The 18,461-nt window shown below is 40.1% G+C and overlaps 1 protein-coding gene across 1 annotated transcript in view; it reads left to right on the top strand.

Annotated features, from left to right (window-relative positions):
- The first annotated feature begins 17,200 nt into the window (after nucleotides 1-17,200).
- The window catches only part of roraa (RAR-related orphan receptor A, paralog a), a 191,577-nt gene continuing 190,316 nt past the window's right edge, over nucleotides 17,201-18,461 (top strand). Inside the window, exon 1 of the mRNA XM_061035382.1 lies at nucleotides 17,201-17,532. Within this exon, the coding sequence (XP_060891365.1) occupies nucleotides 17,379-17,532 (154 nt within the window). The 5' untranslated portion in view covers nucleotides 17,201-17,378. The remainder of the gene's footprint in view (nucleotides 17,533-18,461) is intronic.

Below are 18,461 nucleotides of genomic sequence, written 5' to 3' on the forward strand. Positions count from 1 at the left end.
ACGGTGGCGAGATTAAAAAGCCATGAATGACAGAGCTCCAGCGGTTGTTGGATGCAGTCAGAAGGCTGGAAGGCTCGGCACACCTGGGCCAGGCAGACAGATGGTGAGGGTTGAGGGTTACGTAACACCAGCCTAAGCCATATGTCTCCCAACCACACAGAAACCCCTGCGATACCCATAGTTCACCGCTGAATCAAAGTCCATGTGAGACAAAAGGGCAAAAGCGTTCTGCTCCCTGATCCCAGTCCAGGTGTTGAACGAGACGCTTCTGTTGGGAAAACTGGCAGCGAAAAGGCTTATAACTGGATGGCGGTGTATGATAAAGGTAATGATCATGAATGGAAGACACTGCCAGGTCTTATGTTTCTACCAACGTGAACAGAGGTCTCACAATCAGCATGATCATTGATGACATATTTCTTCATTCTTTATTTCAAGCCAAGTGTTCAATGTGGTGCATTGCAAACGCAAAGGCAAACATGATTGGGTGCACGTGTTTTCATGTGTACATATGATGTTAAAAAAGTGCTGTACTCAACTTCCTTGTTACAGAGGTAAAACAGTGCTGTGCTCATCTTTTTTGTTTACAGGCAAAATTGCGATCCGGGACGGCAAAATGTGACACTGTTGTTTGGTCCAGTGTAAAAGTATAAAGCTGGTTTAATAGCAGAGCTTTGTAATGCCGCTATAGTGGACCTTCTCTTTAAAGAGGGCTATAAAAGCTGTAAAACAGCCCGTTCTAGCTGACACAAGTATTCCTTTGGCTTTTGAGAACATTGAGACTAGGGCAGGGTATTTCCAACAACCTCAAGATAAGATACAAAGACAAAGACAGCATTATGTATACAAACATTTTTTATAATAACCATGTCCACAGAATTCACTACAACAGCTGATTGCTGCAAATCAACAATGAAGCTTTAATTTTCTTTCTTAGCCTGTTTAAGAGGTGTGGTCCTTGTACATAAACCTGATGCTGCAAGAGGATAATGATCTACCTGGTAAGATATAGAGAGGAGGTGAGAATGAGAAAGAGACACAAATGCTGTTCACTGTACTGATTTGTAGTTTTTTTTTAATGTTATTTGGAGTTTCAATTTATTTTTTATTTCTTGTGATCCAATCAGACAATTGCTCTAACTACTGTGGTGGAGCTTAAGAGTCTTTGCAGCAAGTCATGAATCAACACGGCTTCTAACGTTACAGACCGAGTTTTAAACTGTAACATCCTGCTCTGACTATGATTTTTCTTTTCTGTTTCTATGTCTCAATTATCAGAATTTAAGAGGCAGGAAAAGATAGAATTGACTGATTGTTCGTGGAATTTATCAGAGAGCGTGAAAGATAACTGAAATGTAGTAGTCTAGGAGAAACAGAATCTTACTATGTCATTAAAATAATTATTTTGAGTCTCTTGACTACCTACTGCGAGAAGAATATAGTAAACCTTTATACCATTTATTCCTTTAGAAAGATATTTGAAGTATTTGTGTTGTGATGTAGTACATGTACGGATGATTCATTTGATATTTGAGCACTCTGGAGTTTGTCTCCTGGCACTTATACTGTAGGTAGAGACATATGGAAGTTTACTTTTCTTTGGCTTATAACCTTATCATACTTGCAGGCGCTTTTAAAATTGCACTTCAAAATTGAATTGGTCAGTTATCTTTTTAGGTGACTTTGCCGTTACATGCAGCCGATCTCATTACGTCTCTATCTATTAACATCCAGGCTATAAAAGCTGTAAAACAGCCCGTTCTAGCTGACACAAGTATTCCTTTGGCTTTTGAGAACATTGAGACTAGGGCAGGGTATTTCCAACAACCTCAAGATAAGATACAAAGACAAAGACAGCATTATGTATACAAACATTTTTTATAATAACCATGTCCACAGAATTCACTACAACAGCTGATTGCTGCAAATCAACAATGAAGCTTTAATTTTCTTTCTTAGCCTGTTTAAGAGTTGAGGGATGTTACATCAGTCAGTGTTGCCTGGGACTGCACACACTATAGGAGGTTGGTCGTGTTGCTGCAGTACGCTATGCTACCTTGTTTTTACAAAGCTTGCATGTTGCGTGACTCGTTACCAGTTCCTAACTTCCTGGTGTTAGCAAAAGTCGGAAATACGCCCATTTTTTCTTTCAGATTTGCTGGCGGTGGATAGAGTTGATCCATTATGCTTGTTTTGATTTGAAATGTGTCACGAGTTTGGCTTCAACGTATCGGCTTTATTGTTAATTGCTCCATCGGCGTTGTGTCTTTTAAAACTGCCATCGTAGCATTTGCTATTGGTTCTTTTATCCATCTGCATCGATGCAGATATTGGCACTGAACATGTGAAAATATATTGCCATATAGATTATTTGAGCAAACTAAGCCTTCATTGGAACTGATATTTATATGTGCTGAAGTCACTGTGGACTCGTGAGCTGCAGTATTTTTTTAAATCTCATTTTTGTTGTTCTTTCATAGTGATATGAAAATATCTGGCTCAAATATAGATAATACAATACACTGTGTCTTTATTTCTATGCTGTGATTGTTCAGATGAAGCACAGATTCATGCTAATTGATTGGGTGCAGTAGTTCTATTCCAACCCTAATTTCACTTAATATAAGTTTGTTTTGGACATTCATTATGATTATAAAAGCAAAAAAAAAAAAAAATCTGAAGAGGGTTTATTTGAAAAAAGGGGAAATAAACTCGAAGCAAATCTCCTGGCTTCTCTGCACCTTATTCTTAACTAATTATCCATGGTAGATTTCCTCATTGTGATATAATTGCTGCACAACGCAAGGCTTAAAAATACAAACGCACTATAATCTCACAAACAAATAATCTCAAAAACACTCTCTGTGCGACATTTGATACATTTTTTTGGGCATGGTTATAATGCAGAGACGAAGCATCCAGCAGAGATTAGTGAGCTAAATGGGAAACAATAGACGCTGCAGCGGGGCAGGAGGAGGATATGATTCTTCATTGTGTTAATCACAGCGGAACAGCCCTGTCGTCTTCACCAAACAATGCCATGCTGATGTTAATGGCACTGCCAGCCATGACTAAGAGTTCACTCCGAATGATTGATCGCCAGAATTATATCAAGGTGACTTTGAGTCAGCTCCATCAGTTTGTTTAGTTTGATCGATAATTACTGGAGCATTTAGGTGGACATGCCTGCCTCACGGACTCATTTACAGTTTGCAGCTATTGTCTCTCTCTTTGATTGGAGTTCAACAAAGAAACAAAGAAACACAAGTGAAACAAATCTGAACAACAGAACTAGCTGTGAATACATTTCAGTCTTACTTTTACAATACATCATTCATTATGCATGTTTGAACACAATAAGAAAGAAGCAGATCGTTAGATTCAAATAAAAATGGTTACAGGATATACCTGTTTAAAAAAACAGATTCACAAATGAACATCTTAACGAAGCATGATTATACTTTATGTGTTACTTTATGTGTTCGGGGTCAGAGGTCATTATTTGCACATTGGAGAACAGGAATCCTTCCTCTGGCTCTTTAATTGAATTAATCATTTCCAGGAGTAACACAGATTGTGCAAATTATAAGAAACTGGATATGAAAATCCCAAAACCTCAGATGGGGGTTACTGTATCACTGTGCAATCACTCGTGGAGATCCATAATGACTCACATTTGTGACAGGGCATCTGGTTGGTTGAATGTTAGGAACACAGTCTGTGATTGGTCTATAGACTCAACTATAGGTATTTAGAGGTGGATAAAAGAACAAAGAACAAAGAAACCTGGGTAAATAATGATAGATGCATAAATAAGATTTTGAGCATGTGATATGTCATTATGGATTCACTGTATAGAGTTTGAGTCAGATAAGGAAGCTCATGAAAGAGAAACTATAAAAACTATCACTAAATGTAACTAGTATTAGAGAGTGTCTTTAAGGCCATTGACCCTCTAGCTCAGGGGTGGGCAACTGGCGGCCCAGGGGCCACATGCGGCCCCCATCAACCCTCAACGTGGCCCTCGGGTCAGTTTTTTACATATCAATTAAGTGGAAACATGAAGAAAACATGACAAAATCTGCCATGAAATCATGAAAACCAGAAATATGTCCATAATAATATTTAATCATTGGTATATGTTGAGTTAAATTTGAGACATAATTGACAGTAATCGTTTTTTGTATACTACGATTTGGCCCTCTGGCAGCGAGAATTAAATGAATGTGGCCCTTGCTGTGACCAAAGTTGCCCATCCCTGCTCTAGCTGGTGTGAACACTCAAACACATGGATCCAAAAGCCATTTGACCGTTTATTGAGTACAATCACAAGATAGATGGATGGACGGATGATTTTTCCATATCTTAACAGTGCCATATAAACTTCAACGAAGGCAAATAAAACAAAGTATTTTCAGCTTATATAAGGAAACAAAGGCTTCTGTTATACAAACATAAAAACAGAAACATAAATTAATAAAACTATAACACCTCAGTATGTGTAAATAATTTGTTTTGGTTGGTTATATTCACATGAATTTCCACAATTACACATTCTCAACCTCCTGGAGGGCCTGGGTAACGGTGTGTAAGCCTGTTTTTGTGCTGGGCATATCAGTCATGTACGACACAATAAGAGAATAAATCAATCAATCACCAGTTTCCCCCTCATGCTACAATGTGTCAGTAGAATTCCCAGTCCAACATCTAAAGAGCAACACAAGAGCCACCAACATCTGCTCTGGATGCGTATGTTTACACGGGTCAGGCTGCAGCTGCAGAGACCAGAGCAGAAACTCTCCGTCCACTTGGCCCACTGCCCCTGCCCGTGCACACAGCCCACTGTGCCCACGGGCTACAACAACACACAAAGAGTGGCCCCGTGTGTTATATCACAAATGAAAGATCAAACATCAACGTTCACGCCGGGCTCAGAGCGAGCTGTTAATCACAGTGACTGTAATGTGTTTTAGTCCAGAGAACACCCAGAGACTACTTCAGTTAGAGTGTGTGCTTTCAGTCAAGAGATTCTGTTGTTGGTTTAACAGTGTAAACAGTATATTGCTCTGCTACAGTACTATTGGATGAAATAGAATATAACTGCTTTCTATCTGCATTTTGTGACTCTCTGCTGAACAATATTTAACTTATACTGCGACTAGAAGTCCCACTGTACCGATACTGACAAACTGAAACAATAAAGACATATCATGTAACATTTTAAACACAGAGCAGGTTTTGATGTAAATACCAGATCCCTCTCATCAGATAAGTGGAACCCGAGCATTCGGCAACAACGCCCACGAGGGAGGGCTCAGATATCGAATCTGAAAAGACAGGGCAAATCCCACAACGTGGCGACTTACAGTACAGCCCCAATGGCAGTGACTCACCTCTTTGAGAGGCTTATGCAAACCCAGGGGGAAGGTGATGGATTTTCCCCCTTACCTACAGTGAGCGGAGCAGATGCTGGAGAAAGATTTTGGACGTCACGAGATGTAAAATATGAGTACAGGATGGTTTTGTGTGTGTGTGTGTGTGTGTGTGTGTGTGTGTGTGTGTGTGTGTGTGTGTGTGTGTGTGTGTGTGTGTGTGCGTGTGTGGTTCACATACTGGAGTTCTGGAGTTTCAATAACTTCTGGAGTACTTAGAGGGTAAAAAAGGATGAGGCGTGCACCGTGGCATGAGGAGCTTCACCCCAGGAAAGGCCCTGATCGCTCATGTTAGATTTGTGTGCTTGAAGTTGTGTTTATTGACTCATTGGAGACAAAAAGGAATTTGTAATTCTGAGAAGATAAAAATGAAAACCATTTTTTATTTAAGACTAGCAGTAAACAAGTGTTATTTTGATCTTAGCCTATTACAAAGGAAAAAATGTCAATATATAATACACTATGAAATGTACATTCTGTTTATTTTCAGCCTATTAAGAACCTCAATTTATTATTGCGTTAATTGTTATTTGTAAAGGGACCATGATGTACAATGTTAAACATACATGTTGCCATTTGATGCACTGTACCAGAGTTAGCTTATAGAGCTAACATCTGCAGTCCCCTGGAACATTTACAATGTGTTTTTCTCAAATCAAATATTTTTTTCTGTTACAACTGAAACCACGGTTTATAAGGAATAGCAGAATTATAATTATTTCTCTGACAAACTCTTCTTCAGTGTCCTTATTTCCCATTAGAATATCTTGTAATATACCAATTCAATCACTGTGACTGCATTACAAAAAAACACTTTTACATACAAGCTGAAGTGGGCTTGATTAACTCTCTCCATCCTGCATGCATTCTTCTTTCGAAAAACACTTAGCTTTCCTATTCATGTCGAACAATTTTTCAGCTGGCTTAATGCAGCCATTGTTTATTTTGAAAAGGTCATTAGAGTTGTGCTGAGAAGCGGGCTGTGTAGAAATGATTTGATTGAGGTAGTGGAGGTAGCTCTGGCACGGTGAGTTATGGACACCCAACAGAGAGGAGCCTCTTCATTAGCGCAGTGATTAAAATTGATGGGAACCTATGGAGCCGCAGCTCCCCTGAACTCCCTGGAGCATAGCTCTCATTCTGCGCTCATTTATTTGGGACTTTGTGTTGATCAATAAAAGGTGCCTGCTGCTCACTATGGGGTCTGGCTGGGGAAAAGAAAAAGAAAAAAAAAAAAAACCCACGGAGGAAAAAGAGAAGAGACTTGTTTTGTTGTTGAAGACAAACATTATGTGAACAATTCACACTTTGGAAAACCTTGGGGGGAAAAACGACAGCTTTGGCTGTTGTCTCTGTGTAATTTTCTTTACAGGCTGTCTATTTTAGTCTTGGTGAATTTTTTAGACTGACATTTAGCAGCAAAACACAAAAACTGCTGCTTGACTAGTTTTCAAAAACTCCAAGTTAGGTCGACTAAGGAAACACATTTTAAAGAGACCTTGGATATGTTGATCTATTCATTGGGCTTTATAAGACACAAAAAATATGAATGGGTGCATTATTTTATTAAGGATGTGTATAAGGCATTGTATTGAAAGGTGAAACTAATTACCCAGGGTGACGTTGTGCTCATGACTCTTCTGATAGAGGGATGTGTTCATCAAGTGCAAGAACATGTTTTTTTTTAAGATCACAAGTTGAAAATCAAGTAACTTATTATCATTCTGATGATTACACTCATTCTCTACATGGACTGCAAAATTAATCTTGTGTTTTCGGTCTTTTAAAAAATCTAATATCTTGTTTTATTTGAACATTTTTTTTTAAATAAAATCAGTTCTCTCATTAGATCGCTGCATCTTTACACACACTGTATCATATTTATTAAAGGCTTATTAATTTAGGCTATGGTGCAGCCTTTGTGGACTCCCTAATACTCATGAAACCAGAGTGGCTAAAAGGAACATGAATGAATATCTGTGTATTGGACCAGAGCCAGATAATGGGCAGAGAAAGCAGACCACAGTCCAGACTCTCTTTGTCTGTGTCCAGCTCTGCTCATTAGAGTGGTGCTGTGCAGCTCATGGCCTGGCGCTCCCCACTGCCATGCGGGGTCCTGCCTAAACAAACAAGAGATGATGTGGATCACATGTCGGATGATTGCAGGAAATACGAGTTTTACAGAGTTCAGGGTTTCTGCTTTGCTATGACTTCAGTTTAGGAAAGGTTTTTTGTATTAATTACATTTTCTGATCAGTCCTGAGACCTGAGTCCTGTTTGTTGTTCATAACTACATTTCTGATGGTCTGATTAATGTAAGTTCTGCTTTATAATAATTGTTGATTACATAATCTTATACACTGGATCACTATTTGCTCCAACACTAACCTTGATGGGTGTAATAATATAATAATAATAACAATGAAAGTTCTACAATAATGACCAAACATGACTTGTTTATATTAAAGCTCCTGTGTGGATTTTTTCTTTTTTTGTTGCCAGTTTTGAAATGGTCTGAAATTAATAATAAGACATATTTGAATGTCTCATTATTAATGCTGCTGTGGAGTAAAAGTCAGGGGAAGTGATTAAGAACATTCTGCAGAAACCAACCTTTAACAATAGCCACAGCAAATATTCTCAATGAGTAATACATTTGACTGTGGAAAGAAAGCAAGGCTAAGATCTTTGTTGAAAATCACTACTTACATGTGGAAAGAACAAGATCAGTGCGGAGACAAAATGTGCTGTTTTGTCCACAGGTGGCGCCAAATCAACATAAACCAAAAGTTCCCTACAGGAGCTTTAAATAATAGAGCAATATGAGCATTGACTATTAACATCACAAAAGCCTGAACTCATTGCATTTAACGAGATAAATTATTTAAGTTAACAAGCAATGCACGCAGCATGCGTTAAGTTTTACCTATTGGACGGAGGCCTGGGTTTATAGTGTCCATGCTTTCACACTATGTTGTAATTATTATAGATAATTCAATCCATAACATGTACTGTATCAATCATTAAGAAGTGCAAAGTATAGTACTGGGTTAGCACTTAACTAGCACTTACACATTACACACCATGCCGGCTATTAGACCCACAACATGCACTGTTGAGATGTAATATGTCATTTATGATAAGAAGGTCGAGGACATAATTGATTACATTAATTTAAGATTAAGGAGAAAATGTAAATCTACGATGAGAAGGAATCTGCCAACAAAAAAAAACAACCTGTGCAACAACTCTCAATCAGATTTAGCCACTTATTGTTTTTTTTTCTATCCATAAAAGTAAGCTCTGTGTTTGAACTGTTTTCAGTTTCTCTTTTTTGAATGCCTTTAATGGATCCTTATTCTATAAAGCTAAGCTAAGTTTAGACTCAGTGGAATATTCCAGCAATCTTATTAACTACTTGAATATTATTTATTGCTGGCTTAATAAAAAACTGTTGTGGTAAAGTTGATTTTTCTATTTGAACATGACATGATATTTTGAATGTTTTCTTAATAGATAAATTATTTTATCAGTGTGTGTAGTATATTCTTCCAGGCTACTTTATCTCCCAGGGGAGAAAAAACCAACAACAACAACAAAAAAAACAGAAATTTTACTCATTCAGGGTTTGTTGGAGAAAGTTTTTATTTTTGTATTTTTTATTTTTTCAAACTGGTCAATCCAGCATGATTCAACCAATGATTGATTCCACTTTAAGTAAATGAGCTCAGATTGTTTTTGTTATAATAACAAATCCTTGATCTTTGAGGGAGGAAATGCTTGAGAAAAATATAAAACGATTACACTTTGGTTCCAGGGTGAATTAAAGTTTGGGGTTACCAGATAGGATTTGAAGTCATGTGAGTGTTTAGTGGGTCTTTGAACTCGGTTACTCTTAACAGCTAATGAGGGACTTGTGTCCTGCCTTTGTATACATTTGTTTGAATGCTTTTATTTATTCATTGAATGTTTTTTTTTTTTTTGCACAGTAGCAGTGCTAACTAAGAACATCTGAACTTCAATCTTGGCATTAGTCAACACTTTGAGCTCCAGCAAATGATTAAATAAACATTTGCTGCTTGAAAGCTAATGATGTCTAAATTGTGAACCGTACATTTTAACCAAGAGAAATTAACTTCTTTGGACTTGAGCCCTGTGATTTCTCTGTGTGGACATTTCATCCTCCCTAGCCCAGCGGATGCGGAGAGAGAGGCAGGCTTTGAGGAAAGTCTTTTTGTGTTAAAGCCTTTGAATATCTATTCTTTATGATCTCTATTCCCTCTGCTGAAGTTCAGAGTGTGCGTGAGCGGAGAAAGGGGAAGGGTGGAATCATAACACTGATGATGAGATGACACCGAACATACTTTGGAGAGCATTTTTGATTCTTTACACATTTTCCTAAACTCAGACAAATATATCCAGAAGCTATCACTGTATTCCATAAGCTGGTTCGATGAATAATGGTTGTTATGACAGGGTGCGGTGTCAATCAGACATGATAGCTTGAAGAAGTAAAATAAACATGAAACAAGGCGAATAAAAAGCGAGTTATATAAAGCTCTCCTTGATGTTCAGCCTCGTACCTCTTTACCCCTAGTGTGTCTGTTCTATAATGGCACAAAGTAGGGATAGGTTGGCGCTGTCTTTTTCATCTCTCCGCCTTTTGTTAGTGTGTGTTGAGAGAGTCGAAGACAGAGAGAGGGTGAGGAAGGAGGAAGAAGAAGAGGAGGGTGCTGGGGATTGGACCGGGTCCCTGCACACCCAATTAAAGGAATCTTCTGCTCAAAGACACAGTCTGGCAACATGTGTTCTGACATTTGTCTTCCTGAGTGTTGTGATTTACGGTACCATGGAGCTAAAGGCTAAATTAGCAGCCGCCCAACATCAGAGAGGGGAGAGTAATGTTGGTTGGGCGAGGATTGTCAGAGAGGATCAGGCAAGGCAGTGTGTGCCGCTGTCTTGTTTTCATCATGGCATGCCGCAGTGAAGGCTGGCGACCATGGTGCAGTGTTGACTGATGATGACTCAAAGTAATGTTTGCTGAAATGCAAGATTTGCACATTTTATTTTAGTGGGTTTTTTATGTTTACATTTTTATTATAACATATAAATGGAACCACTTAACATACTTGAGCTGCTATTAAACTGTATCCTACATGAAAACTTTATCCTTCCTGTTAATCCACTTAGTTGTGAGATTTTTTCATTATCTTTTTTTTTTAATTCAAAAATCTTGACTTGATTATTAGCCAATACCAATAACCCCTACAATACTAGTGGGATACATTTTTTTTTAACATAATATTGTTGAAAAAACCCAAATTGATGTTGCTATAGTTTGAACTAGTAGGGCTTTAACACTTAAAGAGCCCATATTCTGCCCTTTTTGGGGTTTGTATATTGAATCTATGTTCCTACTTTTGTACGTTCACAATAGCTAAAGTGTGAAAAAAGTGTCTGTTTTCATGTACTGCTCCTCCTTGCTCCCTCTACGCTCTGAGTCCGTCAGCTACACTCTGCTGAGCCCACACTGTTAGACCCCACGTGGGCCAAGTCTGCTCTGATTGGTCTGCCGATCCGCTCTGTCGTTATTGGTCAGTTGCTCAGCACGCGTCTCGGAAATTTCAACATGAGCTGCAGGGCTTGCCACAACGAGCCAATGGGCTTAGATCAGTGATCTCACACTGACAATGACGCCGCACTGACAAATTTTTATCGAGGGGAGCTAGAACCGAGCGTTACATGCAGCTAATGCTACAGCTAACAGGAGGACGTAGGGTTTCCGCAGACTTTGAATTTTTGCACATAGATGTGCCTAAACAATTCACAGGACACTTGGAAAACACACTAAAGGGCATATAAAACCAGAAAAAGCAGAATATGGGACCTTTAAAGAAAACTCCTGAAAAATTCTTGATATTTCCAGGAGGAGCTGTATGTGTGAAGGCAAACAGCCACATTTTTCACTTCACTTCGACTTCACCCAGAGTTTCTCCTGCCAGACCCCAAGCATCTTATCCGCACTAAGTCTGAGTGAGCTGATGTTAGAACACAGCAGGATATTCTCCGGAGAATTCACCTCAAGCCAATAAGAGGGGTAGTGACGTTTACTTTATATACTGTGCTGCACGGTGCATAGAGTTTACAGTATGCCTGTTTGAGGCACGTAATCAAAGCTGCGTTACGTTTTCTCTTCGTCAGTATGTTGTTCTCCGTTCTTTTGTTGATATTGTGATTCAGTTGAACTACATGTAGCATTGATATAAATGCAAATATTATCATTATAACATTGTATAGCGACCTCTGTTGCTTTGCAGACTACTCCCGCTTCATTTTTTTAATGTTTCGTCTTACCTCAGCAGAACCCCCCCCCCCCCCCCCTCCCCCGTCTGACAGGGATAGTCTTCTGCTGCCAGGACCATATGTGAACAGCCAGGTCAGGAGAATATCCTGAAATTATCTAGATATTTTCAGGAGTGCAGATGTGAAAACGGCTTGACAATGCACTTGGCTAGTGCTAGCAGCACATTGTTGTTATTTCTTTCTTATTTAAAAAGAGTACATTCTACATTTATACTTTCTGTAATTGATTGAAATATAGATTTGTGCAGTGACTGGTATACTCACCGATACCACATTCTAGGGAGTATTGTGGCCCATACCAATTATGGCACAATCCGGCAAACTCTAGTTGTGCCTCGTCCATGGCATAGGCATTTTTAAGCTCCTGTGAGGAACCTTTGAGTTGTGCTGATGTTGGTGAACCCTGTGGACAAAACAGGAGTATGTATTGTATGATGTATTTCTTTGCTGATCTTTGTCCTGGACATGTGGAAGTTCTGTCTTACAATCAAAATCCTCCGTTTTTATTTTTAATGTCTAACGTGAAACTCACAATGAATCTTTGCCGTCTGTTCTATGAGCAGCTCGAAACTCCTCACGGAAGCTAAATCTGCTAAATCTCTGTAACACCAATGAGACCGTGTTAACCGTTTTTTTTCTCAACCTTTGAGTCATAACTCTGAGATTAGAGATACAATGGGAATTACCTGTAGTTTTTATACATGCACAACAATTCAGATTTGATGTGGTTATTCTGGTCCATCTCTGCACTGAGGGCTATTAGTGGTGTGAGGTGAACTTATATGCGTCCACCCTCATCTTCATCCATGCATACATGGTATGGATCCATTAGAATGATTCAGACCTGGATATAAGATTGTTTTCCATCATCTAAACCTCCAAAACGCGAACTCTTATTTAGATCCTCCTTCCCCAGACACTGCTTTGATCTCTTCCTGTGGGACCTGTTTGTGCCACACAGGATTCCCTGATAAGGCTCAAAAGCAGGCAGCAATTACACTCCTAATTACACAGGCACAAAACCTTGACCTTGCACTTGGTTTACCTGCCTCTGAATTCAACTTCTGTTGACTCAAACACAAACAGACTTGGCACTGCTCAAACTTCTATGCACAAATTAAAATCAAAAGAAAAGAAAAACTCATCTACAAAATGCACGGACTGTGCATTTTGTAGGATGTACCCCAGCAGCCGGTGTGGAGGTGTGATCTCACAAGGTGAGTGGATGCTGGAGGAGAAGGCTGCCTTGCTTGCGGTCAGCGGGGAGGCAGCGGGGCCTCAGGGAAAAGCTCTTAACTTCTGTCAGGCACAAATAACCACGCCATTTTTCACCTCCTGATATTTAACGGAGGAAATCACTCCAGTCCCCAGTCATGTGAACTCTACCCACACGCCATGAGTCAATTTCGGCTCTGACAGGACGCTGCTCATGCTTACCCCACTATTTATTTCCTGCAAACCCCCCCCCCCCCCCCCCCCCCCAAAGTTAAGTGTTTGGGAATATTGTATCTCCTCCTCAGGGTGTCTTCTCTTCAACACATTTGTGATCATGCAGCGTTCATTGAGAACATTTTTATAACACTTAAAAACGTTTTCCAAACTTACAAATGCCATAATTTGCAGATTTTTAATGAAAATCCTGCAGAAAATATGTCATCAAGAACTAATAAAACATTCATTAAAACTTTGGATATGAGAAAAACAACACACATGAGGCACCTTTAACACGTTAATTGTCTTTATCTCTGATTGGAAGAACCCTGAAAAAATGTAAAAAAAATCACATATTTATTATCTGAGGGAATTTGTCTTAATACAGACCTAATGTATCAGCAGCCTGAGGTGGAGTGTGGGCAGTGATTTCCTGTGGTCAGGCTGCTGCTACAGTAGGTGGTGCTGTTGGGAGCTCTGCCTCTGAGGGAAGAAGACAAACTTGAGAGTGTAATGCTGTAATAGATACATCCAAATCATAAAAGTGTACAGCAATCGTGTGAGTGTAGCGATCCTGCAGTTGTGTCTTTGTTCAAATGCACAGTGTGTTTCTGTGTAATTTACAGGAGAGCTGAAACATCAACAATGACTTCTGTTCTGCCTCCAGGTCTGCACTCCTCAGGCGCTGATTCTTAAAGTGAAAAATATATAAGACAAGTGCCCCCCCCCCCCCCCCCCCCCCCCACCCCATGCTCTGGTATGTTGCCATACATCACATCATTTAACCGTCTGCACTGTCAGACATGTGTCACTCCGACTTCTCTCTTGGTACCTTCATCTTGTCGGAGGGAAATCATAAATACAATCATTTCCCCCCAAAGTTGGCGCTTTATTCTGTCAACCGACTCCAGAATGTGATTGTGCCTGTTCATTTCCGACGCATGAATAAGTGAGAGGCCATTAATATGTCTCTTTCATTACACCCTGGCACTCTGAACTACGCGAGCATGCGGAGAACCGCGTGTTTTCCCGGGCTCGGGGTTCTGATGTCCGATTTGTAAGGCAACAAAGATATGTCAGCGTGTCCGCATGAAGAGGAATTTCTTTCTGAGGAATCATGTTTCTCTTCCTGCTGTTTAGATAGGAAACTAGTGCAGTGCATGGGGATCAGTGGATTTTATAGAGTGCATTTCTTGGCTTTAATTTAAAAATGTTTGTGCTCATGTTTAATTTTAACTTTTATGAAGAATTTTAAAAAAAAAATCCCAATATGCACATACAGACATCGTGAATACTGTCCAAAGCAGTCAGATTAATCTATCTATTTCTAAAACTAATTCTGTTGTTCTACAAGCCCACTTTCTCTTCTTTTCTATCAGCTCTCCTTAGACAAGATTAGAGGGGAAACTCATCAGTCTCCTTGGCTGTTGTCTGATAAACTTTTTATTTGAAGGGTGTCCTGTCTGGTGTCTCTGGTGTCTTCCTCCAGTGCGCTCCTGATTTGAAATATAGCCTTACATAATGAGGGAGAAAAATAGAGCGGTGTTGCACCCCTGAGCCGGTGTCAGCTTAATCAATCATTTTTAAACACAGGCAGGCATGCTTACTCTACTCGCTTCACATCCGCCACATCCTTCCCCGGCTCAACAATGTGACAGCAGCATAATTCATTTTAACTCAGAAATTAAACAGGCAGCACCTAACTTGTCCTTGCATCCTGTTTGGTTTAAACACAGCACAGTGCGTTGATATGAGTCTCTGTTTATGCTGCTGTTGATTGTGCTTAAAAGTGCATCCATATTCTAATCTGTAAGGTGCAAAAAGCACTCTTCTTTATCTTCATCTTTTGAAATGCATGCACACACAATGCAAGTTGTGTGTCTACACCTGTGCCCCATGTGTATTTTAGCATTTTGAAATCCTGAATGTGCTTCCCTCAAGTTCAGGTTTGTCTGCTTCAGAGCTGAACATGCAACAGGCGTGGAATGTCTCAGGGTTCACGAGGTCAGATTGCAGCGGGTCAGGAGGGAAGGGAAATTTGGAGGCGTTTAAGCTGAGCAGAAGGAATGGAGCTCGGCCTCTTCGCTTGGCAGTGAGAGATTCCTCCTGGCTCTCTGTCAAGAAGTCATCCTTTACCGTAGCACTGCTGCAAAAAAGTTATGTCATGCTCTTGTTGGTGCACGCAAGGAGTCTTGGACAGGAAAACATGAACACAGATTATTTTAGACTAAGTCCATCCCTCTGACTACACCGGATTTAAACCGTTGTTGCTCGTTTCTGTACTTTCATAGGATATTCAAACATGAACTAAATATAACATTTTATTGTCCCTTTCATTGTTTTATATTGTCTGATTTACACCTGCACATGCTCAGTGAAATGAGTTGATGCACACACAACTGCATTTTAAATCATTACAGCCCAAGGCGACTTTGTTTCCATTTCCTCTCTTGAAAGAGACGATCTAGTTTGAAAACAGCCAGATAAATAAAAGATTGGTATCCATAGCAACACTTTTTGATAATTTCCACAGATTTTTTGAAATCATAATTATCAAAATGGTGAACTACATTTACATATGCCAATTTAAACTATTAAATAGCCTAGTCATATACCACATACATTCTTACATTATTGGGCATTCTTGAGAAATCATAGCTTAACTATTTTTTAGGCATGTTAGTGTATAGCCTTGGCTTTTATTTATAAAGAAAGTAACTGTCTGTGTATTGAATGAAGTCAGATGTGTTAATATTAAAGGCATGCATGGTTTCAATCAAGTAGAATCACCATGGTGATTCACTGGTTTTTGATTTTTTTTTAGGTTGGAACTAATGTCAAAGAAACACCTTTAAAACTAATAAAATGTGTTTTTATTCAGGTGTGTGCAACGTTGAAAAGGATATAACGTTCCCTCCTTTTCCTGATCTTTCTGACTTGTAGTCTGGCTCTGCTCCAAGAGGCCAGGACCATGTCAAAGTCCACGTGCACCACTTTGAAGGGGCGTGTCTCCTCCTCCCAGCCTGCCCCGCTGGTCACATGCAGGAAGCGTGCTGTTTGCAATTGCTGCGCAACAAGCAATGCGCTCGGCTGCCGGAGTGACGTTTGACAGCGTCTTTTTTCACGACACCGTACATCTCAACAAAAAGCGTATGTCCTTCTCCAAACTGCTGCCAGTCTTAACTTTTAAACCCCACAAAGCGGAGACACACGTAAGTTAGTGTGCGAGGAAAGGAGAGACTCCTTTCATCAGCCCGCGCAGACTGCTCAGACATGCAGTCCGCTCCTCCCACAGGACGGGGGAGATGATGATGATGATGATGATGATGATGATGACGATAAAAATGGTGGCGGTGATGATAAAAATGATGAAGTGCACTCTGGTTATATCTTTTTTTAAGAATCTTAGACATGAAAGTTGAGTTGTTTTAGGATAAGAAGTAGATTTTGACCGCTTATGCTGCATTCAGGGGAGTGCAGCCATGGAGAATGAATAAACTGGAAATGATTCCAAGTGATAGGCTATTGTTGGAAATTGGATTAAATCATTTAAATGATAGGGGACATTAAGCTTAACTGGAGGCGATTTGTAGATTTATGATTTAGAAACAACACAAAAAAAAAAGCCATATGCTGTATAGGCTACATCCTAAATATTCATCCAGGTCATACTCTTTTCATTTTTTATTTACGTTTTATAACCTTGATAATTTATTCATTTTTGAGATTGGGCAAATGCCTGTTAGAATGATTTATTTTGTCAGTTTAACTTTCAAATCCAGCATCAGATTGTAACTTTAAGAATTAAACAAAATGACATAAAGGTGTCCTTCAGTCAAAGTTAGACTAATAAACTGTTCCTCTGAGCATGCTGAACCTCGCAGGGGTCGATCAGCATGGATTACTTTCAGGCCTACATCTATTCTTCGGCTATTGACAACCTCTCCCTTCCCAGCCTGCATGAGTGGAGCTCTCACTAGCGCTGCTAGTGGACAATCAGACCTACACACCCACCTCCAGACACACTCGCATTTCTCATTTCTTACTTCTAGTCTAAATTAGATAGCGAGACGCGTTGTCGGAGCTCACACATCGCGTAGAATTAGTTTCAAGTACTAGCTCTAGTTAAGCAATAAATCTGAAAAATTCAACATGGACTCCCCTCCAGATCCAGCGAGCGACCCGGGCAACAGCGCCTCGGAGCCGGCTACCCCGGTCAGGGAAACCCCGGTAAACCTGGAGACTCTCCGGAAAGCGGACCATCCAGCCCCGGTTCGAAGGCAGACCTGTTCGAGCACCAACAGAGGTAAGCACACCTTTATTTCGCCTTTGAATTGTGTGGAGAATTGAGCCCGATCGGTGGTTTTTTCAATCAAACTTCAAAACGAATTAAATCTCCTCCCTCATAAATAACCCCACACTGTCTAAATCCACCAAAGCACAGTGTCTGCGCTTTTTTTATTTTTTATTTGTCGGCTTTTTCCAATCGCCGATCGGCTGTAATTAGTGCTTCGGTGTGTGTTGCTGCGTTCAGGCTCCACTGACAGCTCAAATCATAGGGGGGGTGATACGGTCACAGATGTCACATTTACTCCCGACTGTAGGATAAATCAATTACCCCCAGCAAGTCAAAACAATTGACCATCAGGAGCTTCTTGTGGTGCCAAAAGCTACCCAACGTGACCGCTCGAACGCGTAAATGTCGAAGTGTTAAAAGTGAACTTTTTTTTTTTTAGAGACTGTTGGCCAGTTTATCGATCGCTCTCCCCCCTCTCCCTTGTAGAGACGTGTCCTCCACTGTTCCCCCACACACCACAACACGGTCGTCTTTTTTTTTTTTTTTTTTTTACATCTCCGACTCGGAGATTTCAGCTTTTCACGTGTGGCACAAAAGACGCCCCAGCAGCTGGAATTTTGTTTAAGCAGCAGTTCTCAAAACACTGCTGCAAAGCATGGAGCCGCCTCCTGCGAACCAAAAAAAAAAAAAAAACCCTCCTCCTTGATCACACAGTAAACACCACACAGGCCTGTATTATCGATTAGCCCGTTCAAAAAAGTCACCATGTGTGTGTTTGCAATCTGATTTCATTTTGACCATGATTTATCCACCACCACGTCCCGTCCATGTTGTACAGTACAGACAGTATTTAACCACACCCCCCCCCCCCTCTCTCTCTCTCTCTCGGCTGTCTCCAGCACAGGCTAACATCCAAGTTCAAAAGAAAATAAGTGAAT

This window comes from Labrus mixtus, chromosome 4 (genome assembly GCF_963584025.1).
Source record: "Labrus mixtus chromosome 4, fLabMix1.1, whole genome shotgun sequence".
NCBI classification, from domain to species: Eukaryota; Metazoa; Chordata; class Actinopteri; order Labriformes; family Labridae; genus Labrus; species Labrus mixtus.